This window comes from Platichthys flesus, chromosome 7 (assembly GCF_949316205.1).
Source record: "Platichthys flesus chromosome 7, fPlaFle2.1, whole genome shotgun sequence".
In the NCBI taxonomy this organism is placed as follows: domain Eukaryota; kingdom Metazoa; phylum Chordata; class Actinopteri; order Pleuronectiformes; family Pleuronectidae; genus Platichthys; species Platichthys flesus.
Genome location: NC_084951.1, coordinates 24,591,039 through 24,610,368, shown reverse-complemented (window position 1 = coordinate 24,610,368; position 19,330 = coordinate 24,591,039). Strand labels below are relative to the sequence as shown.

The 19,330-nt window shown below is 46.5% G+C and overlaps 1 protein-coding gene across 1 annotated transcript in view; it reads right to left on the bottom strand.

The window, feature by feature from the left end:
- Positions 1-5,250: 5,250 nt before the first annotated feature.
- The window catches only part of plxna2 (plexin A2), a 159,298-nt gene continuing 145,218 nt past the window's right edge, over positions 5,251-19,330 (bottom strand). The window contains exons 27-32 of the mRNA XM_062391613.1: positions 15,999-16,098; positions 13,242-13,432; positions 12,658-12,827; positions 12,325-12,537; positions 11,893-12,043; positions 5,251-8,971 (exon numbers count right to left, since the gene is read on the bottom strand). Coding sequence (XP_062247597.1) covers positions 8,876-8,971; positions 11,893-12,043; positions 12,325-12,537; positions 12,658-12,827; positions 13,242-13,432; positions 15,999-16,098 — 921 coding nt within the window. The 3' untranslated portion in view covers positions 5,251-8,875. The remainder of the gene's footprint in view (positions 8,972-11,892; positions 12,044-12,324; positions 12,538-12,657; positions 12,828-13,241; positions 13,433-15,998; positions 16,099-19,330) is intronic.

Genomic DNA, 19,330 nt, shown 5'->3' with positions numbered 1-19,330 from the left:
TCAGGAGACGCTCAGGTCCTGCACATCAAATATTCATTTCACAGAAACTCCTAGGCCTTAAATAATTCTCAAAGAAGTGTGCCGAAAGCAAAGCCTTGCTATCCCAGGCACGTTCCTGTCTGGACAATGGATTCAAGGGAGCACGGGGAAGAAGACGGAAGGAAGGGGGGGGGAGAGAGTGAGCAGGAATTGGATCTTTTGTATTGGCCCGATAACAGATGGCTTGCTCGAAGAGGTGTGCAGTGTGCAACAGGCATGTTTAATGACAGCAGATTGTGGTTCAAAGTTGCTGGTGACAAATAGAGACGATGTCGAAAAGTCATTTTAACCATGAAGAGTTCAGAACTCTGTATCTGGTGGATGTTCTCAAATCGATTTAGATTCCACTGTCCTTGACATCAAGCTCTTTTTGAAACCCCTGCTCTCATCGCTGCCCAACAGGCCGAGCCCAGCACCTTGTGCGTCACCTGATCTCCTCCCATCTGACCCCCGCTCTCATCCAGGCCTTTTACTCCAACCACAATTACAGCACACCGGATGGATGAACCTCGCACTCATTACCCAGCGCATCAGAGACCGTGACTGAACGGATCTGTCCCCTCTGGTGAGTGTGTGGCAGGTGGTGTGTCGACCCCCCCCCCCCACGCCCCAGTCCCCGGCCCTGGCGTGCTGATAAGAGCTCGGCGTGGAGAATCAGACAGCGGCGCTCTGGCCTTTCAGCAGCGAGCAGGAGAAAATGAGCCATGAAGGAAATCGGTGGTGATTATCTTTATTATCAGCCAGGGGAGTAACCGTGGAAACGGCGACCTGTGGGGGGGAGAGGAACGGGGGGAGGATGCACAAGCTGTTCCGGCAGCCTGCTGATTGGCCCATACAAGCTCCAGCGGTAATTAACATCTGCATATGCAAACGAGCGCTCCAGCTCGGGAACTCTGGCTTCCTCACCTGCAGCCCGCGCCTCAAGCCAGAGAGGCATTTGAGTTTGTGTCACTGTCTGCATCTGAGTGCAAACACACACATGCACACACACACACACACACACAAATCCAATTATGTGTGTTCTGTGACTTCCGATTCTTAACACAACCCCGTTGCTCCCCGCACTTGTGTGTATTTTAATGTCCCTGCTCATTTGCATTGCTGGAAAACACTTACTCCAGCACTTTCTGGAAGCACAGTTGTTCTGGGTGGAACCGGAGGCCGCTGGGTTCGAATGGACGCCTCCCAACTCTTTGTTTTTGCTGTGCGGTGAGAAAGAGATGAGGCCAAGCGGTGGGACCCTGACAGGGAGCCTGCTGGGGGAACCTCATTACCATCTCAGGGGAGCAGGGACAAGTGGCGTCCACAGGAGGACACCGATCGGCCGCCTGCAGAAAGGAGCAGTCACAGATGAGAGAGGTCGAACTCATCGTCAGCAAAAGTCAGGAGGAAACTTCTCATTCACCAACGCATGGCGACGAACCACAGGCAATGGTCCGTTTTGAAATACTGGGCCTTTTTGCCTCGTATATAATTTTCCAAAATAGAGATGTTGGAATTTAATTTAATCCAGTTAGTGTCTAGATTTCAAATACGAAAAACATTGGGTTTTGTAAACTCTGGGGGAAATTCTGAAGATTCAGTTCATAGATCATTAATAAACTAATTAATATCACATTTTACTCCTAAACAGGTGTCAGACATATATTTTTATAGCTGTTTTCATATTTGTGAATTGATATAAAGAGACATAACAAACATCTAAACCTTTAACTCTAATAGGTTGAGAAATTGATTTATTCCAGTACTTGACATTTGTGTGAATTAGTTAATCAGATAATGCATCATGTCATATGAAAATACATTTGAAGAAAACCTGTAATGGAAAAAAAGAACATGATAGAGTTTCATGATTCTATCTATTATCAGATGTGTGTTTGTTTGTCTTACACATAGGACTCTTCTGATTATTCCCATGTTTATTCACGTGTGCATTTGTTTCCAAACATCACACCATTAACTGTATCACGTGTGACGTGCACGTGTGTGTGTGTGTGTGTGTGTGTGAGGTTAACACATGCTCCTGAATGAGTCTCTGACCCGTGAATAATGCAGAGCGCCCACAGACGTGGCCGGCGTGTGTCGTGCTGTGGACGTCTAATGAGAGAGCGGCGAGACGGGCTGCAGAGCGCACTGAGAGTGACAGCTCCTCTATAAATAGAGCCTGTGCTGAGAGCTTGTGACACTGGCAAAGCATGGAGAGGAAGAGCCGAGCCTGGAAATGGGTTTTACCACTGGAACAGGGAGAATGCTCCATCATCTGGAGGAGACAGAAGCGGACAAAAGAATTTAAAGGAAGGGTTCACCCCAAAATTTAAAATGTATTCATTATCTACTCACCTTTATGCCGATGGAGCGTTTGAGTACACCGGGGTGAAAGTGATGCAGCTCAAATTTAAGTAAATCGCGACCTTTTCTTCAAACCTAAAACTAAATGAAAACAGAAAATGCCTCCATTCTGCTCCTGTGGTGTCACCCAAGTGTCCGTGAGCCCCGACATTCAAATTCGACTCCAGTGGTGTCATTCACACCGTGTTTTTAGCCTAAATGTTGTGATGCTTCTCTCTCGCCTCTGTTCTCGCCTCTGCAGCGATCACAAGTTCTCTCTGATCTCGTTAACGTTAGAAAGAGCAAAGGTTCAGTTTGTTCTGAAGCACTTTACATGTTCACTCATGCGCTCGTGGGGTTTGATGTGTTTATCATCTACTGATGAACAATTCTGCAAACATCCACAATAGATGTTGATCCATAACCTGTTTATCATTAAACACATGGTGACAAAATGTCGGCTGTGATTAATAAAGAGGTCTCTTCTCATTTTGCCTGAAGAGAAAACAAAGACGCACAACCACTCGGATCCGAACGAGTTCCAACAAAGTGTCGGGAATCGTTTCATTGTGAAATTAATACGCGACTATTCTTCGAAATGGGGTTGAAGTCACCCCTGGCATCCTCTATTGCCAACACACATTAATTATTTCAGAATTTGCCTTGTAATCCAGGCTGAGCATCCTACCCAGAACGAATGGGATGTCAGCTTTACGCAACTACTTGTAAAGGCATTACAGGGCCTTAAGTCCCACGTGGATTTGAATTGGTCCCAGCAGTGAAGGATTAGAAGCAGCGGGGATTAGAACCTTCCCCAGAGGAAATACAGGAGAAGGCCAAGGGACTCGAGATGTAGAATACTGCCTCATATACTGGGATGTGGAGCGACACTGTTTCTGCCATAGGCAAAAACTGAGGACATGACAGCTACTCAAAAGAGAAGCCAAAACATCTGGACCGCCCCCTAGTGGCCGGCCGATGTATAGATTACAGAAGTATATACTGCACATTACACAAATGCACTACCTTCAATAGGATCCACATACCTTGTGTGTATATACCTTGCATCCTGCACACCATGACCCATACTTGATTCAGCAAATCTGCACCATATAATAACCTGTTTGTTATCGATCCATATTTGCTGCACTGCACTATTTTCCTCTGGTCATAATAAGGGTGGAATGTTTCTTGTGCACATTGTTTCCTGTGGCTTTACTGTCTTGTACCTTTATTGTGTGTTTGTTTTAGTTCATTGAGAACAAATGCACCGGTGTGAAATCCCTAATTTTGTACTGATACATAAATCTGATTCTGGTTGAAGCTCTTTCTGAGTTCTCTCCCTCTGCCCGCCCACCTGCAGCTTCTGTCCTCTGCTTCTCTCCAGTATAACAAAGCTGCGTCCAGTCGGTTGGACAGTTATTGGAAAGCATGAGCACTTGCACTCGCGCCTCAGTGGTCGTCCGCAGTCGTCTTCCACCGGCTCGCTGACCTCGGGGCCATTTGGACTCCAGATAAACACACTGACCCAAACCTCCAGCAGAAGTCTAATGTGATTGTGCGGCCCTGTGATGGTGCAGAGGAGCCTCACGAAGACAAACTATCACCATTCAGCATGTTACAGCCGGGGGGGGGGGGGGGGGGGGGGGGGACTCCGGTAGCTGCTGCCCAGGAGAGGAAGTAGAGGATGAACTCAGAGCAGCAGGTGAGGGCCGAGCTGTAAACTTTGTCCCCCTGGCGCCCACATGCACTGGAGGAGTTTAGAGATGAGCCAGACATGTGCCTCAGGACAGAGGTGTTCAAACTGTGAGTCCCCCCCCCCCCCCGTTGGGAGGTGTGAGGAGGAAGTGACAGGTATAATACCACAGAGCTGGAGACAACAGGATACTGGATATTGTGGTTGGGCTCCTTCATCCTCACAGTCGGCAGCAGCAGTTTCAACGAGGCAATTTGCAGCACTCCCAGACCCTCGGTGCACAATTGCCCAATTTGAATCAAACTCACGCTCTTTCTCTTCTGAGCCGTAACTCAGTCAAATCGGCACAAACACAACACAACACAAACATTTGTACATTCAGCATGACTTGTGTTTCCAGCGGATGACATTATCTCTGTTGTGTAAACGAGTAAATGTCTAAAAATGGGCTTTGAAATGGTAGGGAAAGAAGACAAACTGATAAAAGCTCATTTTAGATATAAATATAGGGTAGAAACGAACCGGCTACAGCTGGATAGTCTTTGTTTATGAAGTTTTCTAATTATCTAAGTTTCTAATTCTCTTAATTGTTGAGGGGACTTGCTTGAATCCTAAAGGATACAGAGGAGACGGGGGAGGAGGTCATTCCATCCCATAATCCCTTGCAGCGGGAACATTTAAACGGGGGCCACCCTGAAGTGTCAGAAGGCAACCAAAGAAACATTATTATAATATTAAAATCTGTTTTACGCTTGTGACTCAAAACATGATGTTTATTTATCCGAACTCCAAGTCCCACAATGCCTCAAGAGATCCCTCAAATTTGGCCGAAATGTTCAGACTCTCAAATTTTTAAGGTCAAGGGTCAAGGTGTCTTCAGAAATCATGTTTCTGGCCTCTTGAATATCATGTCTCCATAGATTTATTCTATTTTAAATAAAAAGGAACAAGCGAATAGATTTTCTAACGAGTAAATAATACAAAGACAAATAAATTAAATTATAATTAAATCTGGCACCTTGTTAATCCTCAATTTATTTGCTTAACCTTCTTTTCTTGTGTTTTCCTTTCATTATTAATATTATTTCAACATTTAAACCATGTTTGTATTATTTTTATGTTCTACATTCGATATTTTGTCTGAGTGACTGTTAATTGTGTCTAAAACAAAAAGACGTGGATACAGATTTAAGCTCTATGCAATTTTTAACCAGCAAAGTTTATTTATATATAACAACAGTACAAAGTGAATCCTTGGCTTGCAAAATAGGTGTGCTTCATATTTACAATAGGTACACAATAATATATTATCATAACAAAACCAAAGCAAATAAAAAACAAGAGAACAAACTTTTTTAAATACTTTAAGTTTCTTACAATTTTTCACAACACTTTTTATAAAACAAGAAGAACAGACAGCCATTATTATTATCATCATCGTCATCATCATTGCCAGTAATAACTATTTTACAGAACTCCAGTGTCTAAAAAGGGTTTGTTTACAACGTGTTTAAAATGGAAGGATACTCATTTTATACTTGGTGATAATTGAGATTATTACATTGATCTGGATTTCAGTTCCTCAGTCTGATGCCATGAAACAAACAATTAAAAAAAATGCTTTGTCTTCTATAGGGATGATGACACATTACACCGAGAGCAGCACAAATAAAAAGTGCACGTAGCATCTTCAGTTTGCGATCAGCTGGAGCTGGAATGAGGTCGTGTTCACGAGCGTCTCTCCGTGTCACTACTGGTGAGGTCACACTTCCTCCTGCGCTGCAGAAAGAGTAAACATGCTTCCTTCTTCTCACTTCAAACTGAATTGAAAAGGTTCCCAGAATCAAGCATGGAAACAAGCATTAGGAGCAACAAAAAGAAATCTCTTTCACAAAAGAAAAGGTGCATTCAGGTGTGATGTAAGACTCGTACAAATGGGCTTTCGGGGAAGAATTGCAGTTCGGCTGTTGGCGGCGATGGCGGCTCGACGTGGAATAAACCACACAGAACTGAAGCATGAAATATAACACGTGCAAAAACATCTCACACGAGACAAGAGGAGGCGATGATATATAAATGATCTTTGAGGGAGAAACACACTGATCTGACGACAGGGGGGAACTCCGGAGGGGCTTTAACACACCTACAGTTCATCCCCTGGGAAAAAGGAAAAGGCATTTACGTCCTGTTAAAATGATAAAAACAGAAAAAAGCATTACTCCATACAAGCAATGTGAGGTATGAGGAGGATACAATTCTATTCGCTGAAATTGGGAAGACACCTCAATCAAAAGGAAGAAGCTTTGTGTGTTTGCACTCGGAATCCGTTGTGTACCTACATGTTGGGGGTCAGGGAGCGAAGGACCAAAACACAGCTACTCTTACCCACTTCTGCCCCCCACTGGCCAGACTCAGTAGCAGCGCGTCAATCATCACCACATCTTACATTTCTCCTTGGCTGCGAGTTTGATGTTTCTTCTCTTCCCCCCCCCCCCCCATCTCCTGATCACACTGTGCTCACAACTGACTCACATCAAAGAGCAGCTTCAAAGCCGGAGCAGGAAGCTGGAGCTAAAGGGGTTCTCTCTCTCTCTCTCTACCTGACCCTCTCTCCCTCGCTTCTCGACACTTCTCTTCAAACAGCGAAGGCAAACTGAGCGCCGAGCCGGGCCCGTACCCTCTTCACCTTTCCTCTGACTTTATCTGGCAGCCGAGCGCCCGGGCCAGGTATCAACCCCCCCCCCGCCCCCCCCCTCCTCAACAAAAAACACGCTGGGCTCCGAGGAGCATGTGCTGCAGTCGAGGACTAATAAGATCGTGAGCATGCAGGTGGGAATCTAAGGCCACAGAGAAAAAGAAGCACCTTTCACCCGCCCATGGTGTTTTTTTTCACACTCTCAGCACACACACACACACACACACACACACACTTGCAGTACTGCACTGTACAAACCGTTAGTACTACCAAGTACTTGATGTAAACAACAAGCAAATATATATATATATCTGAGAGGACAATTAAACCCAGAGGACGGAATCTACAGTTTGTCGTCGTCCAGCTGGAAGGTTGGAAGGTTACATCGGCCTTTCAGCTGGTGACTGTTTGGTTTAAGTCTGAAGACAAATTCCACAAAATATGAAACACACTCCGTCTTGTGTCGCTCCTCTTGTTTCTCCTGCTTAGGTTTCGTACCTTTCTTGACTATTTAAAAACTCCAGATTCAACCTCAACCGGCTCCACACTTCAAATTACGAGAGCTTGGCTCCCTCTGTAAAGCATACACCGATTTTTGACACATTAGCGAAGAATCGGAAAGGACAGGATCTTTTGGCACTCGGTCAAAGTCGACCCACTCACGGCTTTAGGCTTTTTATTGTGTCCGTGCGAAGACGTGGACGGTGGTCGGGTAAGATCTCCCATCAGCTGCCGTCTCAACTGGCCAACAAGAACTGGCCGGACTCGTTAGCACTTGATCAAATCCAAGATGGACCCTTAAAGACTTTGTGATGTGCGATCGCATGCAGAGGAAACAGAAAGTTCCCACAGATACAAACAGAGTTTTACCAAAGGGTCTGGTCTGGTGTCTAATAGACTCTAGATGCTGTGAAGATGGACGACACGAAACATGGTCACCCCCTGGTGGCTGGCTGAAGTACAGGTCTTAAATCCCACCTCCTCCATGTTAGCAGATGGGACACGGACCAAACTAAAAAGTCAAAGAACACATTAGATAAATGTTTCTTTTAAGTTTGGGTGTTCATCCAGGGTTTCATCCAGAAGGTGAAGACCTGTCGTCCATCTTCACTCACAGACACTGGTTTGTAGTAACCACTCTCCTCTGGCAGAACAGAGGATGATGACCGAGCCGGACGGTTTGGGGTCAGGACGGTCGACACTTGATGCTGTAAATATCTCCGGAGCTCAGTTCAACTGAGTCCCTTCGTGTTTTTGATAAAACTCAAAATAGACGTACACTCAAACAAAACAAATAAAAACATTTTGTACATTCACAGACACTGATTGGCAAGTTATCGACCGGTACACACACAGAGGAGCTAACCGCTGGAGGAAGCCTTGGAGTCCGAGGAGGCAGGGAGGGAGAGAAGACATGGCTCATGGCCTGTATAACGACCACGCCCCCCCCCCGATGCAGCATCACTCTGTCCATGTCTCTGTACAACAGCATCCGGGGGGGGGGGGGGGGGGGGGTTCAACTGCAACTGATAATATTCACATGTACAAGTACAAAAATAAAAATCTGAGAAATCTGAGCTGCGCTGTCCAACGTGAGGTTTGCTCCTGTGCTTCTCGGTTCCTCTTTTTTTGTTTCTCCATTTCACACTCGGATGAGAGTTTCTGTCTCAGTAGAGAATAAATCTGTTTGTCCGTTTGCTCTCACAGTCTCTACAGGAGTCCTCCTCAGTGCGCACACACACACACACACACACACACACATGCACCCACTTTCCTGTTAAACTGAGAGAAAATGTTCTTTGCGAAAACTTAAAGCAAACAAAACAAAATAAACACAAGCCATGTTGTTGTCTTCCCTTGTGCCACTTTGGGCCCCAGCTGCAGGGGCCTCTGTCTCAGTCTGTGGGCCCTTAGCTCATGAAGGTCAAAGAGGGAGTGTAACAAATGAACGCAGTTGTGTGTCTGTCGGGGCCGTGAATACAAGAGGTCCCAGGTCCAGCTCGTGGTTGAGGCCCCCCCACGACGAGAGGTAAGTAATGTGGGACCATTTTGAAAGGTCCAGTGGAGGCTGTGGTCCGCTCTTCCTCGTTCCCTCTGCTCGTCAGCAGGGGTCGCTCTCAGCTCTCGAGGGACATCGCAGAGATGAGCTGCTCTACCTTGTAGCCCAGCCGCTGTTTCCTCGCCTGCTCGTCCTGCTCCAGAGCGGCCATGATCTGTACAGACGCAAAGGAACTGGTCAGACACCAGCCATACAAGACGTGTGTGTGTGTGTGTGTGTGTGTGTGTGTGTGTGTGTGTGTGTGTGTGTGATCCATCCTTGTTGTGATACATTCACAGAATTAGATGTGATGACCTTTAATAGAGAGTAATGGGCGTCTGCTGCTTTGGTGTTTCAAAACCTAGAATTACATTTTTTTACAGAGCGGCGTGGATTTTCAGGTTTCTGCTACAGACATCAAACAAAAGAATTACATCAGCACCTTTTGTCTCTGACAACATCGAGACACATTTGTGTATTAGCTTTTCCCGTTTTATCTTCTCAGCCCCATCTCGTAAATTGTGGCATTTGTCAAGCAGGGTTCAAAAGGGATTGAGACAGGCTCTGCTCTCATCTCTCTCATCTGGCGTCTGCCCTGTCAGGACCCATCTGTGTCAGGGTGACACCAACATACACGGAAAAGGTCTTTAATATGAATGTAAAAGTGTGAAAAAGAAATACACGTGTTACAATGTGTCTTCCACACCTTTCAAATGGTGGCATCCAAATGCTGCAGCCGTTATTTGAACAATGGTTTTACTGCTGTGTATGTTTATTACATTAGATCAATTTCACATCGGTCTATACAAGCAGTGTTTGATTCTATAATTTATAATTAAAACAAAATAATTCATCGGTACTGCTTTTGCAAAATGTAATTTAAATTATTCCGAAGTAAGAGATGAATAATGGATTAATATGAGGGGGGGGGGGGCATTTTCCATGTTGGGTCACGTTTTTGATTACAAATATTATTTTTTCCTTTACTTATTCAGTTTTTTTTGTCACCTATTTATTCAGAGGTAGGAAAATAAATCAGTAATGAATATTAATAAAATATCTGGTTTGTGTCGGGCCCCTCTCGTGATATCCACTGCTGTGAAACAACACACAGTGCGGTGGTTATTCTGGTGCTTTGGGACATTTCATGAGGTGTATCATGTCTCCATTGATGGGAAACTCATTTAAGTCTTTCCGTCCTTCAGCCAGTCACGATCACAATATTCATTTTCAGGAGTTTGGCGTTGGCAGGCTGTGCGAGCGTCCACCGTCTATGGATTCAAATGAACTGTCTGCTTTTTGTCCTGGCAGCACTCTTGCTCTCTTTTTACTCCGCACGGCAAACCTTTGTTTGCTGCCGGTCCTCCTGCTGAACACAGCCTCCGCCTGCCCACCTACCATCTTCCACTCATCTGCTTAAGTGCTCTTAAAGTCTGGCAGCTACGAGCACAGCGCTTCCTCCTCCTCATCGGGCCAGATAGCAATCTATTATTAATCTGCAGCACTGTATGCAGGTGCAGCTCCCACCACCATCTCCCAAATTCATTTAAGCAGGCAGCCGCTCTGGCCTGGTTTCACCCGGCACACGGCCTCTTTGTGAAGGGTGGAGTGAGAATGAACGGGTGCTTACAGGGCCTAGATGAGGTTTTTCTACGCACTGCGATCTGAAGAGATAGGAGACACTGGATGGGAGTGAAGAGGTGTATGTGTGCACCCGACAGCAGCAACTGCACATGTTGCAAAAGCGCGTGTGTTAAATGCACGGAGAGCAAAGGGGTAACGGGTAAAAAGAGTAGAATTGCAAAGGAAGGAGGAGGCAGAGAGAGAGAGAGAGATGCTGTGGTCCAACAGAAAGGTCAGGCTAATGCTTCCCAGAGGAGGACCTGACATTCGAAGCAGAATGTCTCCATGAATGCTCTTCCTTCCCTATCTTCCTCCCTCCACTTCTGTGTGATCTAACAGCCTGTGTGTGTTTGTGCGTGGCCTATGATTACAAGTAGCTCATTCTCTCTCAGCACAGGCACGCTGAGTGTGTCCACATCCACTTTCTCCTTTGCAGATCAGACACCCTGCCTTGTTACGCTCAGGTCTCACCACACCTCTGGGCTCTGGGGAAGTCTACTGAGGACTCGGAGCTGACCTCACTAACCTTCTCCAGATATGAATAGTCTGCGAACACCAAGGGCGAGTTATACATACGTTAAAGTGTGGGTTAAATCTGCTGCGTGCCTCTCGTTCAATTTGTGCTCACAATCTGCCCGTCATTAGCGGCTGATTCACGAAGGCAGGAGCTCATTATGCAATCAGTGCCTGGGACTGCCCTCCAGGTAAAATGAGTGCAGCTCGGTGTGGAGTTCACCGGAGGAGAGCAGCGAGCTCAGGGAAGAAACTCTACTGCAAAGGAATACTTAACGATATCACAAAACATTTAATAAGAGGCACTGGTTCAACAGCAGCTGAGAAAGAAAAAGAAACCATACTGTAACCTCTCTGTTGGACTTTGGATTGTTAACGCATCAGGAGTCATTACATGGAAAAGGCAAGAAGCGAGAGAGGGAAAATAGAGAAAGAGAGATAATGGATGGAGGATGTTTTTAATAGAATATAAAAGTGAATGTCTTATAACATTTAATTAACAATTACAGCATCTCCTCTTTGTTCTGTGTTTCCTACACTGGTTAACTGCTCGTTGTTTGTTTGGGCCGTGGTGATGTTGATTGCAGCTTTTCTTTATGGAGGTGTAAGAGGGACCTGAAGTAATTGAGCCTCAGCAGATATAAGAACCTGGTGCAGGTCTGCAGAACCTTGAGGCTGCTTCACCCCCCCCCCCCCCCCCTGCTGCACAAAGAGCTGTAGAAAACCCTGGTCTGGTATATCGCCTGTTGTTGTGACCTTGGTTGCTTGTTTATTCAAAGTTAACTATTATTGAACATATCACTTGTTCCAATCGCATCGAAATTTGAAACACTTGCAGTTCCTCGAGCCCTTAACAACACACACGACAACTGTGAAGCCAATAAGATAGATGGTTCTTGAGATGTGCAAGACACAGAGATTTCTGGAATTATTAGATGAGTGTATGCAGTTATCACCGACCTCCTCGCTGTACTTGCTGATGTAGGAGTAGATCTCGTTGAGCGCGCTGATCATGTTGAACTCTGTCGAGTGGAGTCTTGCCTGCTCGGCCAAATACGCATTCATGTCCTGGTCGCTGATGGACGGCAGTCGGTTGATGTCGGCGTAGTACCTGAAGACACAGCAGAGACTTTAGAGACACGCTGAGTCTCATGTCAAAGCTCAGTTGAGACCCTGAAGTCTCTAAAGTCACATGGTTAAGTCATAACATCACTTCCACGAACAACGCGTGCCTGCTGACACAAAAGACTTTAACAGAATCTGGCTGAGTAGTGAAGCAGAGACGAGAGAGAATCGTGAATCTATCCCAAGTATCATAGCCTTTATTTCAAGAGAATGCAAAAAAGATGAGACACGGGGGGGGGATTAGACTGAGGCTGCTCCGGCTCCTACCTCTCTACCCAGCTCTTGTAATTGGGGATGTCCTTAGCGTAGAGCAGCTTATTGGATGGAGAGTCTTTGCCGAGGCGGTGCTCTGACGTGGAGCAGGAGTCCATGAAGGTCTGAGCCACCACGGACAGACAGGCGTCCGTGATGCTGCTCTTGTGGATGTCAAACACAAACTGCGGGTTCTTGATCACGTTCACCCAGAAACGCAACGGGAGGCTGCGGGAGGGAGACAAAGAGAATCGGTGAGAGACGGACAGGAGTGATCTGAGAAGGTCGGGGTTAAAGCCATCGTGTGATGAAAGAAGAAGTTACATCACGGGTGTCCCGTCGCCTTACCAGTTGCTTTTCCACGTGTGACGGACGTCTGTGTCGTGAATGGCATGTTTGTCCGCCTGCTCGTCCAGGAAGTCAAACATGTATTTGATGGCCAGGGGAAGAGAGCTCCCCCTGTGGACCGTGCTGAACAACGTCTCGAACAGGTCGTCCACAAATTTCTGTAGTGTACCCTGGGAGAAAAATAGAACTGCGTTTAGAAACACAAGCTGAATTCATTAATGTTGTGATAAATGTTAAAAGTTCAGAGTGTAACATTTAGTTGAAAGAGATCTATTGACAGAAATTGAATATAAAACAACCCTAGTGGTGTTTTTTCTTGTGTATAATCTTCTAAATTGTACAAATTGTTGTTTTCTTCACTTTTATATTTAAATACTTTAGATTTACATCAGGAGCGGGTCCTCTCTATGGAGGCCACCATGTTTTTAACAGGAGCCCAAACTAAACATCTTTTGAGTTTTTATGACAACTGAAGGGGTGAGGGGTATCTGGCTGCAACATGCAACTTCAACACTAGATGTCACTAGATTCTACAAATAGAAGCTTAAAGAAAACTGAGGAGTTTTAGGGGAATATTGATGTACCTTGGTCGCCAGCAGCCTGGTCAGATAAATCTCAGACACCATCTTGCTGCCGCGGTCTCCTTCCTTCTGGTCCCCATGTTCGTGGTTCTTCACCAGATGCCACACCTTCACACCGCTCTCCAGGTCGGGGGTGATCATGGGGGCACGTGACCGCAGGCTGTCGGGACTTCCCGTGTAGCGGAACGACGAGTCTGTCCGGGAAAAGACAAAGAGAATTATGGGTAAGACTAAATGACTGTGATTACAAAAGCTTCCCTTTGTGTTATTTAAGCACACAACTAAAATAGCACACCCATGAATCCTGCTCTAAGTCAGGCTGGGGGGGGGGGGGGGGGGATTGCAGTGGTGCATAATTTCATAGAACAGCAAAGTGCTGAGCGGGAGGGGAAGTTGCTGGTGCCTGGCTTTGCATTGATTCGTGCCATCCCTCTCGATATCAGTATCTGTGGTTACACAAGGTAAAAGTAAAACCCGTTTCCCTTCATTAGTCACAATGTGCAGGACAGCGGCATTTAGAGAAAACAACATATTTATTCTCTGGTTCCCACGTCCATCCTGAATTGTATTTTTGTTCCGTTTCCCTGCCTCTGTCCCTGGCTGCTCTTAAAAGCCGTCATAATTGGCTCTTTCCTGCCACGTCGTGCCAACGCCATGTTGAAAATGTCCCACTCTAATCAATGCATCAAGAGATCCTTAATATGTAACGCACTGAAGCCACCCTCCTTCATCCATCCATACGAACACACTCCTCGGCTCTCGTGCTCCGGTCTCCTTGCTCTTCCTCACTCAGTCTGAATGATGCTGGTTTTTCAGTTTCTCTAATTAGCAGACATCGACTGCTGGCAGCGCGCTCTCCAGAGATTCAGGATCTCCACGAGGAGCTTTCCCACCTGCCTTCAGAAGCTGAGCGGGGCAACAACAAAGCTTTTCACCTCCGTTACAGCCACTTACCCGTTCCGAGTAAGAGCGGCTTGCACCTCTGGAGGGGCCCCCGAGGGACCAGGGCCTGAGTGAGGGGCTTTGGAGGTACGTGGCTGCATGCAGGGTGGATTGAGGTCCCAAATCCAATCTTAATCCAGTCACTGGATTTTAGTGCCTTGATATTTCGTCATCCCCTCCGTCCCCCCCCTGCACCCTAAGCCTTTTCCCAACTCCCCTCCCTCTATATGACCCGCAGCCCCTTCCCTCTCTCGCTGCCGTCCCCAGCTCGGGCTGCAGGGGGGGGGCTGTGTTCGGGCTGCAGGGAGGAGCGGGTGTGTGCCGGTGGTGTAAATTGAGTCAAGCTGCTAAGTGTTGAATGTTAAATTGGTAGGAATCCATCAGGAAGTGTCGCGGTGCAGCTGTGCCTGCGGCGTCAAACAGTGATTGATGAGGGACGGGCTCGTGCCAGCAGAGCTTCTGCTTCCTCTGCCGTGCAAACGCAAATCCAGCGTCTGAGCAGCCGCAACAAGTAACACACAAAAATAAAACACAACAAAAACAGACTGAAACCAAACTGGAGCTCTATTCCACGTCAGATTCAAATGACTGATATGCTTCAAGTGTCCAGATTAAGCAGAAATAACATCTCAACATCACCTGAAGGTTTGTCCCTCATCTGTTTACAAAGCTTTGGTTTGATACCGTCTTCCTGTCTTTCCTCACAACAGTAAGATGCTTTGTTTAAGAGAGGAATAAAGAGTTCTGCAGTCTTTTAAAGGTCATCCCGGATACTCCTCATCAGCTCCGTTTCAAATATCACTCCGTATTATTTCACAGAACCGTCCCTGGAGAGGAGACGCTTCCACTGAGCACCTCCAGCTTCAGACACTTGTAATTGCTCAGAGAGAAAAAAGGAACTCAGTTCTTTTTCTGTGGGTCGGCAGTTTAAAAGCAGTGTTCACTCTCCATCCCCGATCTGATAATTGGCCTTGCTCACTTATCTCCTTCTGTTTGTGTGAAGCACCATTCACAGGGAGAATAATTAGCAGGCACAAGTTGCCTGGTGCTGCAGTGTGTGTCTGTCTCAGGACCACAGTTGATAACCAACAAGCACATCTGAGGTTTGGGTGAATTTCAGTGACTGTGTAAAAAAGATGGACGACGTGACCTCTCATATCTCCCTATAATTATATGATAATGTAAAAGACTTAAACCAAACTTGTAACACATTAACATAAATCATGTGATTTAAAAACTACCTATAAGGACAAAAAAAACTCTTTGGAACGAATTCATTTAAAGTTTGCTGTGACATCTTTTTGCCCATTTACCAACATGGGGGAGGCAGGATTTATAAGCTATACTGCAGCAAGCCACCGGGGGCGATCAAGATATTTTGGCTAACTTTAGCTGTCATGTAAATTATCTTTAGAGTGATTGGTGTATTTTCACATGTGTGTATAGTTATTGCAGGCTGCTCTATATTGCATCATCATCATGACTTTCTCTCAATCGCACCTCGTCCTCATTTCTTCCCCCCCCCCCCCCACACACACACACACACTCGGCAACCCAACCAGAGCTGAACCCTCAAGGAGAGAGAATCTGGCTTTTATTCATAACTGGAACAAAAGCATCATTGTGTGTTTGTGCAGCAATAATAGCAACATTTGCGTGGAAATAACTGTTGATTACCTGTTGATTAGGCTTGAAAATCCATCAGTAACTGCCTCGTATAATAACAGCTTATGCCAAGTGGCACCTCTCAATCAATGGAATCATTTCCCAGCCACAACAACAAGAGTCTGAAAAGAGCAATCTGGGCCACAAGCTCACCGTATCTGCTGATGGAGCTGCGTGATATGCTGGCTGAGGTGGGGATGTTGTATGACGAGGTCTGTTTGGGCACCAGAGCCACAACGCAGCGGTCCGACACCTGAGAAGACACACATGCAACATGTTAGCATCAGATTGTGTTTGTATAAATTACATGCTATAATTCGAATAAAGTTAATTTTTCCTTTCTTTTAATCTCACATTTAGATTTTTTTGCAGCCTTTTCATTTTGCTCTGCTTGTGCTCGAGCTCTGCGTTTGCACTCGGGTATTTTTGATTGGACAGATTTCCTTCACGCATATTCAGAAGCAGTGTTTGTGCACGATAAGAGCTGGAGTGCAGGAAATCCACCAGTGTGAGTGAGTGCAAGGTTTTGAGTGAAAGACGAATGTGTTTCTCTTTCAAACTAAAAGACCACACAAGACCAAAACACATTGAATCAGAGTAATGATACACATTACAAGAGGGAATGTCAGGTTCCAAGTAAATCATCTTTTACGAAAACAAAATGTATCCCAACTCCCTCGGCTACCCGTCCCTCCCTGTCATATCTGTCCTCCCTGCTGGTCGCCAGCACAGCCCCATCGGCTCGGCGGAGTGCAGTGGCTTCCTGATGGCTGCACTCCACACGCCTGTCACTGTCATCGCCCTACAAACATTAGAGACACGGTGTGAGGTTTGAAACGAGATGCTCAGAGGGAAGAGACGAGGGAGGAGAGGGACTGGAAGGCTGCATGTCTCAGAGCGAGTACATAGGTATAACGACTGCATTAGAGATGAAGTGAATCAGACTCAAAAGAGAAAGATGAAGAGAGGAGGCTGTGAAAGAGACGGTGTGTCATCAAAAAGAGTCAGATCCCGAGGTTCATCCTTCTCCCCAGGTGGGTTTCGTATTTACAAAGGAGCCTTGGCCTTACATGACGTCCTCCAGTCACCTCGGATCATCTCCAAGAGGCTGTAAGAGGCTTCCTCACTGAAACCTAACCGTGCATGAAATGCCAATTTCACCCGAATCAATCTTTTTTAACACGCGAGCAACTAACGCAGCAAACAAAACTTGCCGTTCTTTTGTTCGGGAGCTAAAACAACAAACAGACTTGCTGGCTGGCATTTACAGTCCAACCCCGAGGAGGGATTTCTGCTTCAGACCCGGCACAGAAGAAAAACTGACGAGCCTGCGGTGGAGACGTAAACAAAAGTAAAATGCCAGCCTCCAAAAGGAATACCTCAAAGAGTCGATAGAGAAGCGGGAGACATTTCTTCTTTTCATATGTTTTAGCAGCAATTGTTTTTTTTCCGTCAACAATCCTTTGTGGGGAAATAAGCCGCCGGATGTGGAAAGGACAATTACTGAATCCCCCCCCCCCCCCCCCCCCCCCCCCCAGTGTCATCCTCACCCCGTTGTCCCACTCTTCCCAAACTAATCTCTGCTGTGTTATTGGTTGGATTCGCCATCTGGCTTCTACTGGCCACGCTGGAGCGACGAATGAAGCTGAGGATGAAATCTGGACGAATCCTCTTACTGATGCGGCTCTGGCTCTCAGACCTCTTGAAGAGAAATGAAACTGGTCGCCATACCCCCCCCCCCCCCCCCCTCGACTAAAGGTCTCCAACCCATTCGCTCTCCTTTCCAATTTTCTCTGCTTTCCTGCACCTAATTTCTCCAGCCTCTCTGTCCTATAGCTGCCTCAGACCGACTCTAACACACCACCGATGAGGACTTCCGTGAAGTTTCTGTGATACGTTTTCCCTGGAGAGCATGAAATAGCCTCTCTGCCGCCCTTCCCTTTTTACACCTCCCTCCATCTCGCCCTCTCTCTTTCTCTCGGCTTTTCATGGCTGACAGAGAGGCTACAGCCGAGATGGGTCCTTGTGATAGAGTTAATGATTGAAGGCGTGCAGATTCGCCCTTCAGGGATAATCCAGTGTGGGGCTGATAGGGGGCAGGTATGATAAGGGCTGTGGGCCCCAGCCTGTGATAAGACCTTCCATTAGGCAGTGTAGAGCCGACCAGACAGCAGAGTGTGGTCAGCCCATATCTTTCACTCTGCAGCGCTCCCAACACGAGCCACAGCCCTGGTCCCAGTCCCCTCTGGGTCCCATCACTTCTGGATCAGATCCATCAGATCCTGATGCTCTGCCCAGTAGCTTGGAAACACACGAGCAACAGTCGTGAGGAATGACGAAATGTATAATGGACGATTGCATGTGAGTGTGACTCTCTGTCATGGTGTCACATAGTGTGGTTTGAAGAGATTAAGGCCAGTGTGCATACTGACTGAATTGAAGTTGGGTTTAAAAAACAATGAAATATGTCACGGAGGAATCAGTGTTCTTACAAACTCCAGCCATGACTCAGGGTGCAGCAGCAGTGAAGGATCGATCAGATGCGTCTCTCTTCTTCAATGGAAAACAATATTTCTTCAACGTATTAACTCAGGGAACATTCCACCTCCCAAAATCGGATGTATTCCCTCCTGTCTAAAGATGTGTGTTCAGGTTTACACAGAGAGCATCAGCTGTAGATTAATGAACAGATAGTGAGGTGGTAGTATCCGTTGTGTCCGGGCCTGTTGAAAACAACCCAAATGCCCCAAGTGATGTCTGCAAGTGTGGGTAACAGGATCTGGCTGCCAGGCTCTCATGGTGTGGTGATCGCTGTCTGCTCTGCCGGCTGCTCTGCCGCAGAGGGGAGGACACACAGAGGTCAGCAGGGGGGGGGGGGGGGGGGGGTTTACGGACCGACTTTACTTTTTGTTTTGACGCAGCTTCAGCCAAGGTGGAAGGGGAAGCCGACACTGAACACGGGTCCCCACGGATGTATGTAGCAAACAAGTGAAAGCATCAGCACAGGGACGACCCTGCTGCATGATGATGTCTCGTTTATGAGATTAGCTAAAGCTGCTCTCTGCACAAAGTGACTCCGAACTATGAGACGTCTGGTTCCCGTGCTCGTGGGACTCCTCAGGTTTACTGACTGGACACTTTCCAGCGGCAGCAGCAAGGTTCAAATGAACACGTCTCAAGATGGAGGAGATGCTGAGCGACTTTTAAACATTACAAAATAAGAGCGCGGGCTGGGAGGACGGGAGTTAAGTCCCCTGACGATGAAGGCAAAGGTTGGGAATACAGATCCTGAACTCATTTTTAAACGTGTGTATTTATGTTTTTCATTTCAGGAAGGTGTACATTTCCATTTCCAACTTATGTAAACCATTATTTCCCAAGTGGCCGGGTAAATAGCCAATGGGGTTTCTTTCGCATGCTGAGAGTTCAATGAATTTTAATGTCGCTGTCTGGCTCCTGTGTCTCTGTTACTGGAGAATTAGCAA